This window comes from Dryobates pubescens, chromosome Z, assembly GCF_014839835.1.
Source record: "Dryobates pubescens isolate bDryPub1 chromosome Z, bDryPub1.pri, whole genome shotgun sequence".
NCBI lineage: Eukaryota > Metazoa > Chordata > Aves > Piciformes > Picidae > Dryobates > Dryobates pubescens.
The window spans coordinates 6,721,450-6,741,012 of record NC_071657.1 but is presented as its reverse complement, the minus strand read 5'-3'; the positions used below and the strand labels follow the sequence as shown (position 1 = coordinate 6,741,012).

General features: G+C 44.9%; 1 protein-coding gene across 1 annotated transcript; it reads left to right on the top strand.

The window, feature by feature from the left end:
- Positions 1 to 856: 856 nt before the first annotated feature.
- Positions 857 to 2,281, top strand: LOC128899512 (inositol 1,4,5-trisphosphate receptor-interacting protein-like 1). The gene has a single exon (XM_054178924.1). It carries the CDS (start codon positions 857 to 859, stop codon positions 2,279 to 2,281), a length of 1,425 nt encoding a protein of 474 aa, XP_054034899.1.
- Positions 2,282 to 19,563: the final 17,282 nt, after the last annotated feature.

The window sequence follows — 19,563 nt, the reverse complement described above, 5'->3', positions numbered from 1 at the left end:
GAAGGTCTCTTCCAACCTGGTTTATTCTATTCTATTCTATTCTCTGTATGTAAGCAAATATACTTGCTCATATTAGACAAATGAGCATCAAAATTCCTGTTTTGCCTTTTCTTTAACTAACTTAGCATGATTGTTAGGACAGTGTATGCTAATATTTCCTGTAGAATTGTTTACAAATGCCTAGTTGAAAGATTATTTTTTTCTGCTTTTTTTTACAGCTTGCTGCAAAATTGCAGTTATTGGATAGTGCTAGATGGAAGTTAGTTTTTTATGTATTTCTGAGGTGAGGCAATTAAGAGCCTTTACAGTCTGATTTTCTGGGCCTCTCAATTTAAGAAAGACATTGAGACTCTTGAGCATGTACAGAGAAGGGCAGAGAGGCAGGTGAGAGGCCTTGAGTACAGCCCTGTGAGGAGAGGCTGAGGGAGCTGCAGCTGCTTAGCCTGGAGAAGAGGAGGCTCAGGGGAGACCTTATTGCTCTCTACAGCTACCTGAAGGGAGGTTGTAGCCAGGAGGGGGTTGGTCTCTTCTCTCAGGCAACCAGCACCAGAACAAAAGGACATGGTCTCAAATTGTGGCAGGGGAAATGTAGGCTCGAGCTGAGGAGAAAGTTCTTCACAAAGAGAATTGTTACCTGTTGGCATGGGCTGCCCAGGGAGGTGGTGGAGTCACCATCCTTGGAGGTGTTCAAGAGGGGACTGGACATGGCACCTGGTGCCATGGTTTAGTAGTCATGGAGTGTTGGGTGACAGGTTGGACTTGATGATCTTTGAGGTCTTTTCCAACCTTACTGATTCTATGATTCTATGATTTTTCCAACCAGGCTGCTTGGAAGCGCGTGGAGGATCACGAGGAGATGAACGGGGAGGTGACTCATCTGATGGAGGAGATGGAGAGGAGAAGCCAACTTCGCAGGAACCTGGTGCCCATGATCATGCAGCAGAGGCCTGAGGAGCAGAGCATCACGACCTGGGGAGCTGTGCTCGTTACTGCCACTGCTGGAGTCCTTATCCTCCTGTTTTGGCTCTGGCGGTGGCTCAGGAAAACAAGCCCTGAACCAGACTCTGGCAGCAGCGAGAAGGAGATCTTGGACAACAGCGCAGGCAAGGAGGACAAGGAAGAAGAGGAAGGCAGTGATAGAGAAGGTGTGGAAAATAAGCAGGCAGGAAACAGGATTACTTCAGGGTGCATTGAGTGGCCTGGGCAGATAATGATGTCCAGGAGCAGGGTAGTGAAGGAGCTGGTGGATGACCTCCTGCGATCCCTGCGAACGCGCCTCTCAAATAGTTTCGTGCCAGTGCTGCAGCCTGCCATAGGTGTGGGCAGCGCCTTCGAAGGCTGGAGTCCCTGTGAGGCAGACGACGCTGTCTACCAACTGCTTGTGCCCCTGGAGCCCCCTGCTGGGCACAGCTTCCACCGGGAGCTTGCCACGTTGGGGCGGATTCCAGCCAGGGACTACCGCATCCGTGTGGTGCTGGAATGTGCCTGCAGGGTCCGGAACATGCTGTGCTTCATCCACAGCCCCAAGCATCACGTGCGCATGAAAAATCGGCCACCATATATGCTGGACTTCCTCTGCACCGAGTTGTACCTAGATGTGGAGAAACTTGCCCTCTGGTTCCGGAGGTTGGTGAAACAAGCCTGGGTGGCATTGCCTCGGGCACGTCACTACGAGATGGAGGTGCTGCCATACAGCCAGCGCACCTGCCAGCTGAGGCTGACAAGCGGCTCTGGAAGTCGCCTCTACATTGAGGTGCTCTTTGGGGTGCAGCTGGGATGTACAGACATCTTCCTCACCAGCCACAGTGCAAATGACACCTACATCCGCAGCACAATATGGCAACAGAGCTGCACTGTGGCAGAGAGCAAGTTCTTCAGCCATATGACCAGCCAGGTGCCACAGGGCAGTTTCCATCTCAGATGCCTGCATCTGTGCACCCGCATGCTGAAGGGTATGGAATTCTCTCCCTACACCTTGAAGACAATTGTCATGCACTTCCTGAACACCAGACCCGTGTCCAGCTGGTGCAGAAGGGGCTGCTTCTGGCAGGTGGTGGATATTCTAAACTTCCTGCACTACTCTGTGGAACAGAAACAGCTCAACCACTTCTTCTTTAGCAATAGTACCATGCCCGAGGAGATCATCTTGCCCAAATGCTTTGAAGAGTGTGAACCATGCAACATACTGCAGCATCTGGTGCAGAATCCGGATGCCCATGCCAGGGCATTGAGACAGTGTGAGCAGCTTTGGGAGGAGCTCATGGAAGGGCTCCCAGACTGATGTCATGGACACCACAGCTGTGTGTCACCATCTGGACAGTGAATGTCAGCTCTTCTATGGTGTCCATGCCTTCCAGCATCTCTCCTCTGTACATAGTTGTAAATAATTGTTGTCTTTGAGATAAATAATCATAGTGTTTGAGCAACTGCTCCATCTGTGCCTGTGCTTCATTTTGTTGGGAAATGTGGGCATAGGTTGCTGACTGCTCAGTTCCCACAGAGCTGGGCTGAGCACGTTGGCAGAAGAGCTGATGTGGAGGGCTCTGTTTTCAGTGATTCTGTAACTAAGGCTCCCTAACAGGTCTCCATGGCTGTACCATGGAATAATTGCAAGAAATTCTATCCCTCTACAGCTTTGCAATCTGCAGCTCTGCAGGGTTCACTTGCCTCCACTACTGGGACAAGTGTCCACTCATTGCTTACCACTGGAGCCCTGCGAACCTCCTGATGGGGGAAGGATGCAGAATCCCTGTGATCCTGGGCTTTTCCTGTTGGCTGTGCATGCACCTGCCTTGGAAAATTCAAAGCATGCATCCAGCAGTCTGTCTCTTGCTCCCACTCTATTGTGTCCCTCAGCCTATTTACAGAATAGACTAGAATAGAATAAACCAGGTTGGAAGAGACCTTCGAGATCATCGCGTCCAACCCATTATCCAACACCACGTAATCAACTAAACCATGCGACCAAGCACCCTATCAAGTCTCCTCCTAAACACCTCCAGTGATGGTGATTCCACCACCTTCCCAGGCAGCCCATTCCAATGGGCAATCACTCTCTCTGTGTAGAATTTCTTCCTAACCTCCAGCCTCAACGTCCCCTGGTGCAGCCTGAGACTGTGTCCTCTTCTTCTGGTGCTGGTTGCCTGGGAGAAGAGACCAACCTCCACCTGTCCACAACCTCCCTTCAGGTAGTTGTAGAGAGCAAGAAGGTCTCCCCTGAGCCTCCTCTTCTCCATGGTAAGCAACCCCAGCTCCCTCAGCCTCTCCTCATAGGGTTTGCATTCCAAGCCCCTCACCAACTTTGCTGCCCTTCTCTGGACACGTTCCAGCAAGTCAACCTCCTTCCTAAACGGAGGGGCCCAGAACTGGACACAGGACTCAAGGTGGGGCCTAACCACTGCAGTGTACAGGGGCACAATGACTTCCCTGCTCCTGCTGGCCACACTGTTCCTAATGCAGGCCAGGATGCCATTGGCCCTCTTGGCCACCTGGGCACACTGCAGGCTCCTGTTCAGCCTACCATCGACCAGTACCCGCAGGTCCCTCTCTGCCTGGCCACTCTCCAGCCACTCCCACCCCAGCCTGTAGCACTGCATGGGGTGCTCTGTCTTAGCTCTACCACCAGTCGCAGCATGTAGCCCAAGTTCTCTCACCTCACACAGGCACTTCCTCAACTTCCATCTACTTGCAGCGAGAGGCTGTGAGACTCTCTGCAGCCAGACACCTGGATGGCTGCATGCTTTGGGGGAAGCTCAGGTGGAGGCAATGCAGCCCTTGGTGGCAAGCTCGGACAAAGTGTCCTTCCAGGTAGGCTCTAGGGCTAAAAGTCCTCACAGCAGATGAGCTTACCAGCTTACATGTGGAGCTGGCAGAGAGGCTTCACCCTGTCTGTGCCAACATGAGTCCTACTTGCTCTGCTTTGAGGTTTAAAAAGTCTTTGGTGGGCACCGTTTTATTCAACAGTGCCCCAGAACCTCTTCATCTGCTTGTTTCAGCTTCTAGCAGCACTTAATAAGCACGTTTGATAAGCATTGCAGTAACGTGCCCTTTACATGAGTGCATGAAACCCCCATTTCAGACAGCATGCTTCAAGTTAGAATGGGACACTGGGGCTCTGGAATCTGAGGGCAAAGTACTTGCTCAGGTAGAAACCATTGGGAATGTGGGGCAGTTGAAAAAAAGAAACAGTATCAGGGATTAAACATGGTTCAGATAGTTACCCAGATAGCAAAAGCATGAGGTTTTGTGCTCCTACAGACCTCTTAGCATAGTGGAGAAGGAAGAAAACCTTACAATGTCTTACCTGTGGAGCAATCTTCCTGAACACTTGTGCCTGATGATTCTGCTTTCGCCCCTCTTGGACAGGATGCTAGATCTCTTCTAACTCTGTACTTGCCCTGCAAGACTTTGGCCAGAACAGTGCCTCTTGAAAACCTGGAGATGTATTTGATGGTTTGGAGACAATCCCGGTGTCCTGTCCTGGCAAAGGCTCTATCCCAGTTTGATTTGAATGGTCACACCCTCTTTGCCACTTTGCTCAATTTTTGGCTTAGCTGGAGTTTCTAACCAAAATGAGGATTATATGGCAAGGAAAGAATACTGTCATCTCCAAAACTCTCTCCGGTGAGGTTCTCAGAGTGCTCTTGCAGTCTCCAGAAATTTGTCGTGAATCTAATGTTTTACCATACCTCGTAGGAATAGCGAGAGCCACAGCACAAGAAGCAGCTCTAAAAGGTGCTCCCTACCGAGTCAAGGTTTAGTTTCTCACTAGGCAGAACATAAGGCCTCTGAACATAGGGCCTCTGACAGAAAGTGGGGAAGAGTCTCTTTCCTTGTAGGGCCAAATGCAGACTTTGAACAGAGCTCTTCTAATTTCATCCAAACTGCAATTCTTATCATTCTCACATGTGAATCCTTAAAAGTGAACAAGATGTTAATTTTGGTACTGTAAGACTGACTCAGTTGCTGTTGCCAGCATGGGCAATGACTTACATAGGAGTAGTGAAAACAAAGCATTGTTCCCTGCAATGGGTCCTCCGAGTATTCTGAGGCGGGGGTCAGCAGAACTGCAACCCTGGACTTCCAGCAGGCAGACCATGACATCTTTTGGAAACTGTTTGTCTGACAGAGTCCATTCAGAGGTGGTTTTGAAGGGGCACTGGAAGTCAAGGAAGGGTGGGCATTGTTCAAGGAGGAAATTCTGAAGGCACAGCAACAGGCTGCCTACATGTGCCTGAAGCTGAGTCCCAAGGAAGAAGGCCAGCAGGGCTGAAGAGAGAGGGGTTTTTGCAAGTCAGAGAAACAAAGGAGTAGCTATGGCCGTTGGAAGAAGGGCCAGGCCACTCAGGAAGACTACAAGATTGTCATGGGGCTATGCAGGGTGAAAATTAGGACCAAAGAGCAGCTAGAAATCAACCTGCCTTCAGCTGTTAAAGACGAGAAACCAGTGAAGGATGAAGGAGGATCTCCATCCTTGCTTGGATGCAGGGGGGAACATAGTGCTAAAGGATGAGCCTTTGAGGTACTCAACGCCTTCTTTACTTCAGTCTTCAGTACTAAGAGCAGTTGTTTACTGGATAGCAGACTCATGAGCTGGAAGAGAGCGATGGGGAGCAGAATGAAAGCCCCCACAACCCAAGAGGAGATGGTTAGTGATCTGTTGCACCATTTAGACATACACAAGTCTATGGAGGTGGAAAGTGGAAAGGAGGCTTGGGGGAGATCTTACTGCTCTCTAAAACTAACTGAAATGGGGTTGCAGAAAGGTGGTCTCGTGTTGCAGCAGGGGAGGTTTAGACAGGATATTACAGGGAAGCTCTTAACTGAAAGAGATAGCAAGCACTGGAACAGCCTGCCCGAGGAAGCAATGGCTGAATCCCCAGCACTGCAGGTGTTTAAAAGTTGTAGAGATGCTGTGCAAAGGGACATGGTTTAGCATCAGACTTATTAGTGGTAGCTTAGTGGTTGGAATCAAAGACCTCAAAGGTGTTTTCCAAAGGCAACAACTACTTTATTTCGTCTGACACAGTAAGATAGCAAGGTTAATTTTTATGTGTGACAAATGAAGAAGTAGAAAGCTGACAGTGAAGATTTTCTATCCTTATTTGAAAGAGCAAAGCCTGTCTGTAGGTGCCATCTAGTTTGTGTATGAACGTGTCTGTAAACATGTCTGAAGCTTCTAGACAGGCATGTTGTCCACAGGTTTGCTTCTTCCAATAGTTCTTTCCAACATTTGGGCATACTCTGTTTTGGATTTGTCGCTGTAGATTCATCTTGCTCCACTCGGTCTGGACTGCTGTAGAATGAGGAGAGTTAACTCATCAGGTGAATGAATTCTGGAAAAGGAAAAAGAGATCATTTTCTGATATCATTTGAAGGAAATTCAGATACCAGTTCTGCAATGGGTCTTCTTCACAGTGCTTATCTGACACCCAGAATTACCAAACCTGGTGAACATGAGGTGTCAGAGCTGGTTCTGCTTTTCCCCAATACCTCAGTGCTGGTGGTAGGAACAGTATTTACACGTATTTACCAATTCCAGTAGAAAAAGCTCACTGCAGCTAGTAGTACCATAACTTTAGCAGCTTTGCAGAACTTGAAGTTAGACAAGATGTGACAGGTTGGAAGAGACCTTCAAGATCATCACGTCCAACCCATCATCCAACACCACCTAATCAACTAAACCATGCAACCAAGCACCTATCAAGTCTCCTCCTAAACACCTCCAATGATGGTGACTCCACCACCTCCCTGGGCAGCCCATTCCAATGGTCAATCACTCTCTCTGTGTAGAATTTCTTCCTAACCTCCAGCCTAACCCTCCCCTGGCACACGTTAAGATCTAGACAAACCAAAATGGCGTTGACCATGTGAAAACTGCAGGAGCACCATTTCACTTTCTGTTGGTATCTTCAGATTATTGCTGAGGCAGGCTTTATTCCCAAAAGATTTGTAGCTGAAAGCTTTGTAGAGAGGAGGTTTCTCGGCTGTAATCCTTTTGTAGCAGCACTCGCTCCTTTATCTAGTCAAACGAAACTGTCCCGGGGACTCAGCTCCTCTGGGAGCCCGGCAAGACGTGTGATTGTCCTCTGGGCTTTACAATGCTGAGGCAGCGAGGGGTCTCTGTTGTCTTGTCTGGGTAAATTGAAACACAGTTCAGCTTCTAAGCAAAGCTTGTGCTTCCTTCCAGAGGGTGGACAATTGCAAGATGACCCTCTGGCTCTTTGGGCTGATACTTATAGATTTCCCGAGGCAATAATGGCCAGTAGCAACACAGATCTAGGGGTAAAATCCTGGTATTGCAACCTATATAAAGTCTTCTTCCCAAACGTGGCCAAAAGCACGCCCACCTGGCTCTGAAACATGTTCAGGCAAGCCTGAAGAACCAGATCTACTAACTCCTGCCTCATTGTATGATTCAGAGCAATTTTGAGGCTTTTTTGTCCATTCAGGACACCTTGTTGCTCCCATGTTTCCCGGGGCTGGTCCACACCTGACCCTTGCCCCATTTCCCGAGGTCCACACTTTCCATCACCAACCGCTTCATCCCTTCACTGGCCAAGTCCCTCACAGGATATTGGAAACGCAGTTAGAAGGACTCCGCACTCACTTCCTGGATCTGGACTGTCCAGCCCACGTCTCACGCACGCACACACTCTCACTGACCACAATACCTGCCCAACCGGACAATACTTACAGCCCTTTTCTTGCCCAGGACTTTGTGCACAAGAATTACAGGCAGTCACAACAAACCGGGAGCTCCTTCCCTTGCCTTTATCTTATAATGTTGGCTGGATCATCTACCCGTGCTCCGAGAGGCTTCCAGGCTTCTGGGCTGCCAAAATTGGCGGGGGCGCCCCCCCTTCTGAAGGGTCCGGAAAGCTGTTGCAGACAGGGTAATCACGTACGGGTCACCAAACTGTGAGAAACGAACTCACTGCTGAAATTTATAACCAGTTTATTATAAAATAAAGGCAACACAGTGCTGTGCGCATAGCGAGTTTGCTAGAGGTGCACCGTATTCATCTATTCCCCAGCACGCTCCCACCCCTCTCCATCAGGACTGAGACAAAACCTGCACTTTTAACCTGGCCAGTCTTTAGACCTGTTGGCGCCTCACCTTTTTCTCCCAATGCCCCACACAATACAGACCATCACCAACCAATCAGCCCAACGACCGAACCCCACGGTCCCCAGTAATTCCCCTTGCGAAAGCCAAATATTAAAAACAATTTCCCACACTTGGATGTATTGATTAATGAGATGAGCCTGTGGTGCGCTCATGAGGCCAGTAGGCAAACTGTATGCTAGGCTGCATCAAGAGTGTGGCCCGCAGGTCAAGACAGGTCATTTCCCTCCCTTAATCTGCTCTTGCGAGACCCCACCTTGAATACAGCACCCAGTTCTGGTGTCGCTGCCTTGAGGTGCGCAAGTAGCTGGCCATGAGAAGCTGAGGCTAGTTGAGAAGGTTCCCTGTCCATGGCAGGGAGGTTAGATGATCTCTACAAGCTAAGCCATTCTATGATTCTATGACAGAATGGCTTGAGCTGGAAGGGACCTTAAAGGGATCTCATTCTAAACACCTGCCACTAGCTGGACACCTCCTACCAGACCAGATTGCTCAGTCTCATCCATCCTGCTCTTCAATAGTTCCACAGATGAGGTTGTGGTGAAGTTTGCTTATGCCCAGAATTATACCTCAGCTATTGCTGGGACATGTCCCAACATGTTTTGGTCAAACTCCCTCTTCCCCTTCCCTTTTGGTGTGGGGGGAGATCTTGGCACCAAATTATCAAAGGAATGAGCATCATCAAGTCCAGGCAAACAACCTGCCTGGGCATGTTTCCCACCTCTGTGGTAAACAAAGTTCACACGATTTACTTGTGCTTGCCTTGTTTACTTGTGAAAGCCAAGTATAACAATTTCTCACGACTACATATGCATAAACTATATTTGGTAAGACACCACACTACTGGCTAATTATTCTGTGTACAAATTTTGGTATCGGTCCAGCAGTCATTGTGGCAAATCTTAAATTGGAGTTGTTTTGGTAAACAAGTGCTCGTGCTCGTGTTGTCCTTTCTCCACACACCACGTTACCAAAATGCCTGCTTTGCCGCGGATTCGAACCAGAAATCCCCAGCGCTTCACTTCGGATCGTCAAATCACTTGCTTAAGCGCACCGCCGCGCCGGCGGCGGTTGCCAGCTCAGCCGCCGCTAGCCGCTGCGTAGCTACCAGCGATGCCGTACTGGGTGCAGGCTCCGTGGACCGCGTCCCGCGAACGGACCCAGCTGCTGCTTGACTCACCGCCGAGCATGGAAACCGAGGTAGCCCGGGTGCACCGCTCATCCCGGATTGCTACAGCACACACACCCCGGGGCGGGGACATCGCTATATCCAGCCGGCAGCCGTTCCGGCCGAACCCCGCGAGCGGCGGAGTCGCCCTCCTCCCGCCCCCCCGCTGACAGCCGTTTTGCCGTGGTCTGCAAACCCTCGGCGGCAAGGGTTTCCTCCGTTCTCAGGCAACGCACCCCACGGACTAAGCGGCAAGAGCCTCCGAAAGTTTTCCCCCGGAAGGCATCAGGACCTTTTCCTGCGTGAAAAGCAGCAGCCCCGCGGCACAGCGCACCACGCGGTTGACGCCGTTCGGCTTTGCTTGTTACGGGCACATCAGGGTCGTAAATTCTGGATTACAAACGCAGTTCCTAAGAAAAAATTCCGCAAAGGAAAATTCTTAACTTGTGAGTAAGCCAAATATTTTCTTATAAAGTTTCTGTTAAGGTTTGTGCCAAGCCGCTCAGTTTTGCGGACTTGCCGGTTACTGGCCGGTCCTCTCTTTAAGTGCTGTTTCCAAATTTTCTAGTTTGTCTAAATTGTTCAAATTACTATATGTATATGTATATGTATATCTACATCTATATCTATATCTGTATCTGTATCTATATAGCTATATCTGCATTCAGTAGATTTGGTTCTTTCAACTGAATATCTGTACCTGTAAATATTAACTGTAAATATTTTGGCACAGTTTGTACATACATTATTAATATTTGTATTAATATCTCTCCCACCCATTCATGACAGAGGTGTAGATAATTTCCTCTGCCCAGCCCATTCCAGTGTCTCGCCACCTTCAGAGTAAATGACTTCTTCCTAATGTCCAATCTGAGTCTACCCTGTTCTACTTTAAGACCACTGCTCTTTCTCCTATCACCACATGACCTTATTAAGAGTTCCTCTCCAGCTTTCCTGTAGGCCCCCTTTAGGTACATAGAAGGCCGCTATATGGTTTCCCCACAATCTTCTGTTCTCCAGGCTGTAAACTCATACTAGCTCAGCCTGCCTTCATAGGAGATGTGCTCCAGTCTTCTGATCAGCCTCTGGACCAACTCCTGCAGGTCTGTGTTGAGGACTCCAGAGCTGGACACAGCACTCCACATGGGGTCTGACGCCAGCCATGTTGAGGGCAGAATCACCTGTCTTGACTTGCTGGCCATGCTTTTCATCCAGCCCAGGGTGGGATTTGCCTTCTGGGCTGCAAGTGCATATTGCTGCTTCATGTCTAGCTTCTCATCCACCTGTATCCCCAAGTTCTTTTCCAGGGTTCCTTTCAAAGTTGTCATCCTTCATCCTGTATTGGCAACAAGACTTGTCCCTACCCAGAAGCAGGACCATGCACTTTTCCTTACTGAACTTCATGAGGTTCACCTGAGCCAACTTCTCCAGCCTCACTAGGTCCCTCAGGATGGCTTCCCATCCCTCAATCATGTAAACTGCACCACTCAGCTTGGGATCATTAGCAAACTTGCTCAGGGTGCATTCAGTCCTGCTCTCTCTAGGACTGGTCTCTGTACAAACCCAAGCGAGCTCACTTGTCACCCATCTCTGCCATTGATCACTACCTATTGGCATATTGGATGCCACCATCCAGCCAGTTTCTTATCCACCCAAAACCCCACCCTTCAAATTGGTAATTTCCAGGCTCCTCTTTTCTACCATTTTTAAAAATGGGCAGAGTATTTCCCTTCTTCCAGTCACCAGGAGCTCCTTCCCCTGACTGCCAGGATTTTCATGAATCACAGGGAATGGTTTTACCATTATATCAGCCAATTCCTTCAGGACTCTGGCATGCATCTTATCAGGTCCCACAGATTTATGCATGTTTAGGTTTCTTGGGTGATCCCAAACCTGACTGTCCCTGACAGTGGAGGCCACTTTACCCTGGTCCTCATCAACTTGGGAGCCCTGAGCAGAAAGGTGGTCATTGAAGACTGAAGCTAAAATGTTGTCTATTGATACCAGCTCTCCAGTCTGCTGTTCAGGGAGCTGGGGGGCACTTTCTTTAACCTTCCTTTGCTGATTGATGTGCCTCAATTCAGCTCCAGCCACGCATCAGCCTTCCTGGCCTCATCCTAACACAACCAGACAGTGTTCCTATACTATTCCCAGGGTACCTGGCCCTGCTTCCACTGCCTGGGCAGTTCCCTCTTGCTCTTTATTTTGACCAGCAGGACTCAGCTCTGCCATTCCAGTCTCTTACAGAACAGAGGATTCTTCCTTTTCTTATCAGGGCACTTCCATCCAGTTCCAGGAGAGGAAAAGTCAGGAAGGCATGAACCCGCAGCACATCTCCATATAGGAATCTAACTTCCCATCACAGGTACCAGATACTGTTTTGTGGCATTAAGTTCTGCTTCTATGACTAAATTTGTATTGGTCTATTACATTAATAATAAAATAATCACGTATACAATTATGATAACTATCAAATAATAATAAATAAATATAATTACTATAATAACAAAGGGTTATCACAGAATATTACAGGAGGATATTGTTTTCTTCAGGGATTGTGAGGAATTTTCCTAAGCTTTACCTTGCGTTTACCTTTCCAAGCATTACCTTGTCTCCTTAAATGTATCTGTGCAAGTGCAATATGATGACATTTAGGGCAAAGGTCAAGAAAGGTGGAGTTTTCTCTACAATCTTGAATTTAGTGCTATGTTAAATGTACATCTTTTCAGAAGAAATAACTACACCTCCTTTAAAAAAGAGTTTAAATTCTCCTGTTATGGAAATAAGGTGGATTCAGAGCATGTACTCTCTGGTTTATACTGTAGGGACCAGCAATTTAGTAGAAAATATAACTAGAATTAAACAGGTTACATTCCTGAACTCAGTTAACACATTCGGAGATATAATAACATGTCAACATTTCTTCATTTGCAAAGGAATAATTCCAAAGATACAGTAAATTCCCTGAATTCTGGGGACATTTCCATTTGCTTTAATCCAGTTTGGTTGTGGTGTTGGTTGATTGGTTGTGGGATGTCTGGGTGTTTTTTTGCATGTTTTTTTTGGTTGGTTTGTTGTGGGGGTTTGTTTGTTGTTGGTTGGTTTTGGTGGGTGTTTGTTTTGTTTTTTTTGTTGTTGTTTGTTTTGTTTTTCAAAGAAGGAAATAGAGAAGGGGGATGTGTACATTTTTCTGCACAGAATTCCCTCTTCCCCCCTCCCCCCCCCCCCCCCCCCCCCCACCTGTTTCATAAGGGTGCTGTGTCAGGTCTTTGTTTTCAAAGGAATTTTGAAGTTCTCATCACATCTCTGTGTCTCTTCACAGCACATAAAAAGGATGCTCATTTGTTTCAATTGTAGAGTTCAGTGAAATAGAAAGAAAATAAATGAATAAATGTGTGATATGAAAATGTGACCTGAACAACTAACTGTATTTTAAACATGAAACAGACTGAGTAGCAATGCAGATAATGTCAGAATATTAAGTGAAAATATGCCAACCACACTCAGGAAAAACAATATCAGAAGTCCAGGTAAACAGTACTGCTCTCCTCATGCTCTGCAACACCCTTTGATGCATCCACTCTGCCTTCTCCTAGTCATCTGCTTTATTTTGTTTGCAATAGTTTCTAGGAGGACTTGTCTACTACTTCTTCAGTAATGGCCCTCTAGTTCCCTGGTCCTCCTTTTGAGCCTTTTTGTAGATGGGTATAACATTTGCGTTCTAGTCATAGAATTGTACAATCATAAAATGGTTTGGGTTGGAAGGGACCTCCATAGAGCATCTAGTCCAAGCCCCCTGCAGTGAGCAGGGACATCTACATTAGATCAGGTTTCCCAGAGCCCTGTTGAGCTAGACCTTGACAATCTCCAAGGATGCAGCCTCAGCCACCTTCCTGGGCAACCTGGTCCAGTGTTCCACTACCCTCATGGTAAAGAACTTGTTCTTAGACATCCAGCCTAAATCTACTCTTCTCTAATTTCAAACCATTGTCCCTTGTCCTGTCACTACAGGCCTTTGTAAACTGTCCCTTTCCAGCCTTCTTGTAGGCCCCCTCCACATTTTTGCAGTTATCATTGACAGTGGCCTTGCACAAATGTCAACATCTCTTAACATCCTGTGGTGGAGTGGAGTCTGTCCAGGTCCATGGTTTTATGTGGCCTGACCTCTTGCAAGAGGCTGCAGACTGTCCCTTCCTGCACTGCTAATGGCTCAGCACATGCATTGTCATGGCAACTTGATCCTCATATCTGGGGCTCAGGTGTGCAAATACAGAGAGGTAAAGAATGTGAAAAATCTCTGATTTGTTAGCTTTGCTAATAGTAATCACGAGCTTCAGGACTTTCCTAAGATCTTGCTCTGTATAAATCAGACTTATTTGTCCAGCAATGCTCTTCCTAACCTGAGAGGCTTGATTCATGTCTCAGCAGGAGATGTAAGCTTTTCTGGGCAGTCCAGCCCACAGGGGAGTAAGCCAAGTCTGTTCAGTTCAACACTTTCCATTTGGGTGATATTGAAAGGAAAGAAGCTGAGTTAGTGCATACAAGCTGAATGTTGACAGGTACCTCTTTGAAATTATTGGAAGAGCAAGGAATGTTAATTAAAAAAAAAAAAAATTAAGGCCTAGGTTTAGGAAGTTACAGACACAGAAAAGAGCTGAATTAAATGAACTAGGAGGGACCCAAGGAGAGGAAGTGATTCACATCGTGTGTTGGGTAAGGAAAGGATAAAAACATGGGAAGACACAAAAAATTACTTGTTGTAAAACACAATATTTTAAAATACAAGAGCAGAATAAGATGATGTCAGCTGAAAAATGCTGCCAGATGAATGCATTTCCAAATGTAAAGTGTGAGCCACTTCTATCAAAAGTTATTGTAAGAGGATAAATGTGATGAAATCCCCAATGAATGAGCATATTACTTTGGAAGTTGTTGTTTCTTCAGTAGAGCGAGGAGCCTTTTATTCATTCCATGGAGAAATAATTGTGGGAGTATCTGGAAGAAATATTGGTAGATTGATCTTGAAGAATTTCATAGCCACATTATATTTATATAATCTTTTTCCCTCTCCAGTGTCAAACAAAGAATTAGACCCCGTAACACTCCTCTGCCATATGAAAAAGAAGATCAGAACTATGATAAACTGAAATGTTAAATATTCTTTTGTGGCTAATTTTGTTCTTAACTTTACTGAAGCTACCTCACACAAGTTTCTTCCTGATAGAAACTAGTAACAGTGACTAAACATCAATACTGACTGGAGCCTTTGCTGACATTATAGTAGAAGTAAAACATTCATTTAAATGCACTTAAATTGAGTCCCTTTGAACCATCTCAGAACAAAAATTGAAACTCTTGCACTTCCATTACCAGTGACAATTTCTCTGGTGTGTCTGTCATAAATGTAGCCACTTCAACAAGACATGAATACCACCCCTGCAGATTGTAATGTCAGTGGATCTGAATGTGCTGTAACTCGAACCTTCCTCAAAAATCCTAATACCATCTGTCCACATTTCATAAAAGGAAAGCTGACAGGTAAATATTGACTGCACCTTGGAAAAGGATCAGCACATTTTGCTGAAACTAAGTGAACTTTATCCAATGATCTTCAGATTTAAACCACTCTTTCTTTCAATTCAGTTTCTTTCAGTCCACCTGGACAAAAAAGCATTGTTAAATTTGCCAGTATGGCAGCCTGTTTACTGTTTTGTGCAAGCCATAATATAAAGCATCTAATCCTGGCTACAGATACTGGCTTTTACCACTGGCCTTTGGGTGAATGTAGACAACTCTCCAATCTCTCCACTGTCACAGTTTCCCCTAACATAAAATAAGGTAATGGTACTAGTTTCTTTTTAAAATGTAATGAGGTTAAAACATCATGTAAAAAGTTGAGTATATACTGCTTATCTTCACAAAGCATGGTGTCAAACCTTGTCTGATAGCATCCTCAATGGTGATTCCCATCATTCCTTTGTTGTCCCCATATGTCAGACTTTCATTTTACTGTTAGAAAAGTGTTATATGTGTACTGTGTTACAAAAGGCATCTAAATTCACCAGGACAGCGTGCATCAGACCCTCTCCCTGTAAAACAATCTCTTGCAGTAAGTCACTGAAAGTGCCAATACCAACATGTTCATTTCTCCTACTTCCAGCATCTAAGAATTCAGTATCAAAATTGTTGACTGTGGGGCTGCTGATTAAGCCTATTGCTAAAACCAGGAAACCATAATTATCCCCCCCCCCAAAAAAAGCAACAAATTACTATATTAAAAAATACAAAATTCTGATCTGGGGAAAGTATTTCATGGAGTCTTTCCACATTAGTCTTGATTAAAAATAGAGATACCTAAAATATACCAAAACATTAAACAAACTCCTAAAGGGTCCTCCAAACTGTTTTAGGATGAGCATAGGTTAACTCTTGAGCTGCACAGGATCCATTTCACAGCAGAACAATGCCCTTGTTCATTGTTAACCACTGAGGGATGAGGCTGTTAAGGCAAAACAAAAACAGAATCATAGAATCATAATATGGTTTGGGGTGGAAGGGACCTCTAGAGGCCATCTAGTCCAACCTCCCTGCAGTAAACAGGGACATCCCCAACCAGATCAATACAATTCTGTGCCAGTGCAAGTAGAACCACACAGTGATTTATGAATAGAAGACGAGATGAAAATGCAGGAAGATGGGAAGTTCAAACCGCATTTACTGTTACCTTGATGATAAACTTAAATCTTTCTGATTTTTCCTAGCACAGTAGGATGCAGGGAGAGTGAGGACAGAAAACAGTATAGTAGAGGTGTATCAAAATAAAGAGCACAAAACAGCATTTGTAATATTTGTGATTCCCTCTGAGTGTTACCTTTCAGTAGTAGCTTTCTTGCAGGATTTTTTCTCACATTTTTAGTGCAAAAGTTCGTTGATAAGACTTTTAAATGATAATGGCTCAACTTTTCCTCTATCAATATATTTATCTATCAGTTGTAGCTCTGACTCACAGTGGTTCCCAGAGCTTGGCACTAGACAAAGCGACAGACATTACAAACTGAAGTTACGAATACATTTCTTTTCCTAGGGACAGAGAGAGAGGCACTTGGGTGGGCTTTCAAAAGTTGTAATGATGGTGTGTCTCAGCTGTGCAATGGTGCATATTAAAGGCTGTCACAGTTATTGTCATCTCAAGCTGCCTTGCTAGACATGGTGAAAATGATTGAAAACTTTAGAGATTAATTGCTTAGAATATATGTAGAAAAGAGTGAGAACTGCTGTAAGTTACATTGACAGTCTAAATGGTGCAAGGCCCAAACAAAAACCCACCTGTGTATAGTTCCTTCAAGAGCTATAGATTGGATAGAGTTCCCTCTTACATCAGATAATGCCATTTTGTGAAAGGTGAAGATTAGCTGAACTGCTGTGGTGAAAGCATGATAACAGCTGTGCTGTGAAGATGAAAAAAGTAAACAATTTTAAGGTACAGCTATTTTATTGATGTTATTAGCGTGCAAAGGCGACTACACAGGCTTTGGTCACAGTTCAACAGCAGTCAGGTCTCATCTGATGGCAAGTCACAGATGTCTGTTTTGAAGATTCAGATTGATTTTTTAACCTGTTTCACCATTGCAATTACTACTCAATATTGAGTCCCTTTCTAATGTCAATGATTTGTTTAAACTCATCCCGTCTCTGGGAGATGTTTTATTAATGTTCATTAGTGCATCATTCTGTGAACATCTGCCTTCACTGAAGAGTTGTGTTCCTTCATTAAAAACAAAACCAAACAAAAAAGTTAACTTACAATAATATTGTAGATACGACTATATTGATCATAGTACACAAATTAACATAACAATATTCGTGTTAACATTCCAGCCCATATTTGTGTGAATTCTAGTTAAGTGGAGTACAATTAGAGAACAATAAAACACTTGGAGATAAAAGTGTCAGATGAAATGTGCAGCTCCTTATATGTCAAGCATTCAATTGAGCTCCCATTTATCAAGCTATGTCTCTCAAAAAAACCCCAAGCAAACAAAAACCCTGGGAGTAAATGCATTCAGATTAAATTACAGAAATTATGAAAGACAAAGATGAAAGTGATTCCAGTGTCTGGAGTATAATAAACTAATTTGGGGCTTTGGCTGCAGTAACAGAAGGACTGATGGGAAAATTGCTTGGTAGCTGCAAAAGAATGCTTGCAGCAAGACTGTCAAATGAAAAGGCAATAATGAGAAAGCGAGGCTCTAAGAGGAAAGAAAAGGTGCCAGCTTAAAATAACTTCTTTTTAACACTTGGAAATCATTACTTTGTATATGTAGGCTCTGATAACACAGAAAGGAATATTGCCATTAGTATCAACACTGCATGATCAGGCCTGTTGAGAAAAGCTTCGTTAGACAACTCAGAAATTCTCCATGGTTACAGTACCAAGGAATTTGACACACAGCTAGGGAGTGAGGTTGCAAATTTAGTCCCTCAGATGTAATTTAGATGGCAAATACTGTTCCAGACGGTTATTTAGAGACAGAGGAAAGTGACAAAGACTGAGGAATATTCAGTCCATCTGCCATGAATGCTTTAAAAATTAATAAAACTTAAGGATATTTATCAAAAGAGTGTGTGCTACATTAAAAAGAGTAATTTTCACGTGGGATGAAGCAAGAAGTATCTAACTTCAATATGCCTTTGCAGGCTTTGCCTCTGACTGAAAATATGATCATGCTATAAAATGCATGATCTATAGAGCGTCCCTGAAAGAGTTAATTGGAATAGTGAACCTCCTAAAGTGTTTGCCAGCAATAATGAATACACTGCAAAGAGTCAAATTTGGAAAGCATGTAAAATTTGGCCTTTAGTCTTGTTTACTTTGTTGATTTGTTTCCCCCTGCTTTTGAAAGATTTACATTATCCTTGCGTTTAGGATTTTGCTGCAACCACCTGTTTAGGTATTTATTAGGGGGTTTTGTTGGCATCAGGTTCTTTCTCAGGTATGTGGATAACAATACCTTGATATGTACTTCACTGACATGAAGACATCACAGTGATGAATGGTAAGGCATGTGTTTTGGACACCAGGGGGAAAAAAAAGTAGATATCATGGGGAAAATCAGCAAGGCCTGGTTATGACCAGATCTATGTTTCTATAGGATTTGATGTCCAAATTGTAGGAGAAAAAAATATTAGGTATTATGGCACAGAAATTTTTCAGAACTATACACAAGAATGACCTGAAAGCACTTGTAAAGAAGTGTGACCAGCAGGTGGAGAGTGGTGATTCTGCCACTCTGCTCTGGTGAGACTGCACCTAGACTGCTGCATCCAGCTCTGGAGCTGTCAATACAGCAAGGACATGGACTTGATGGAGCAGGTCCAGAGGAAGGCCACAAAAATTATTAGGGCACTGGAGCACCTCTGCTTCAAGGACAGGCTGAGTGAGCTGGGGATGTTTAGCCTGGAGGAGAGTCTGGAGAGACCTAATAGTGACCTTCCAGTACCTGAAGGGGGCCTGCAAGAAGGCTGGAGAGGGACTGTTTATGAAGGCGTGGAGTGATAGGATGAAGGGCAATGGTTTGAAATTAGAGAAAAGTAGAATTAGATTGGATGTTAGGGAAGAGGTTCTTTACAAAGAAGGTGGTTGAATACTGGAATAGGCTGCCCAGGGAGGTAAGTTGAGGCCCCATCCCCAGAGACACTCAAATTGAGGCTCAGTGCAGATCTGAGCAATCTGATCTAGTTGAAGATGACTCTGCTTACTGCAGGGTGGTTGTCCTAGATGACTGTTAAAGGTCTCTTCCAACCTGAGTGATTCTGTGATTCTATGACATTCAAATAGAAGGTGAGAGCTTGCACAGCAGGCACTGAAAAATAACTATTTTAATAAACGTTTATATTGTTTGAGTGTGCAGTAAGCTATATGTATAGAAGTGGAAATGATACACAAAAGTTATTCCAAGGATCTATTTATTATTCAGTACAGGAGATCCTCCTGATGAACAGCTATGATATAAATGACCACAAAGCAAAAGAACACTGATTAGAGTTAAAGAATGTACCTTTTCTCCAAGTAAGTCTCTCTGTCTGGTGAGATATTATTCAGGTAGCTGCATGCTAATAGAAACAGAGGAAGAGGGAGATGCAAAAGACCTGAAGGCTGTATCTTCAAGTATCTTCAAGGACTGAAGTTACTGAGAGACATTTATATGTTAAGAATATTAAACTGAAATGGTGGCAATTGATAACAAGAAGTAATTATTCTCATAAG

Coding starts and splice junctions, on each gene's coding strand:
- LOC128899512 (XM_054178924.1), top strand. CDS start 857: ATGAACGGGGAGGTGACTCATCTGATGGAGGAGATGGAGAGGAGAAGC.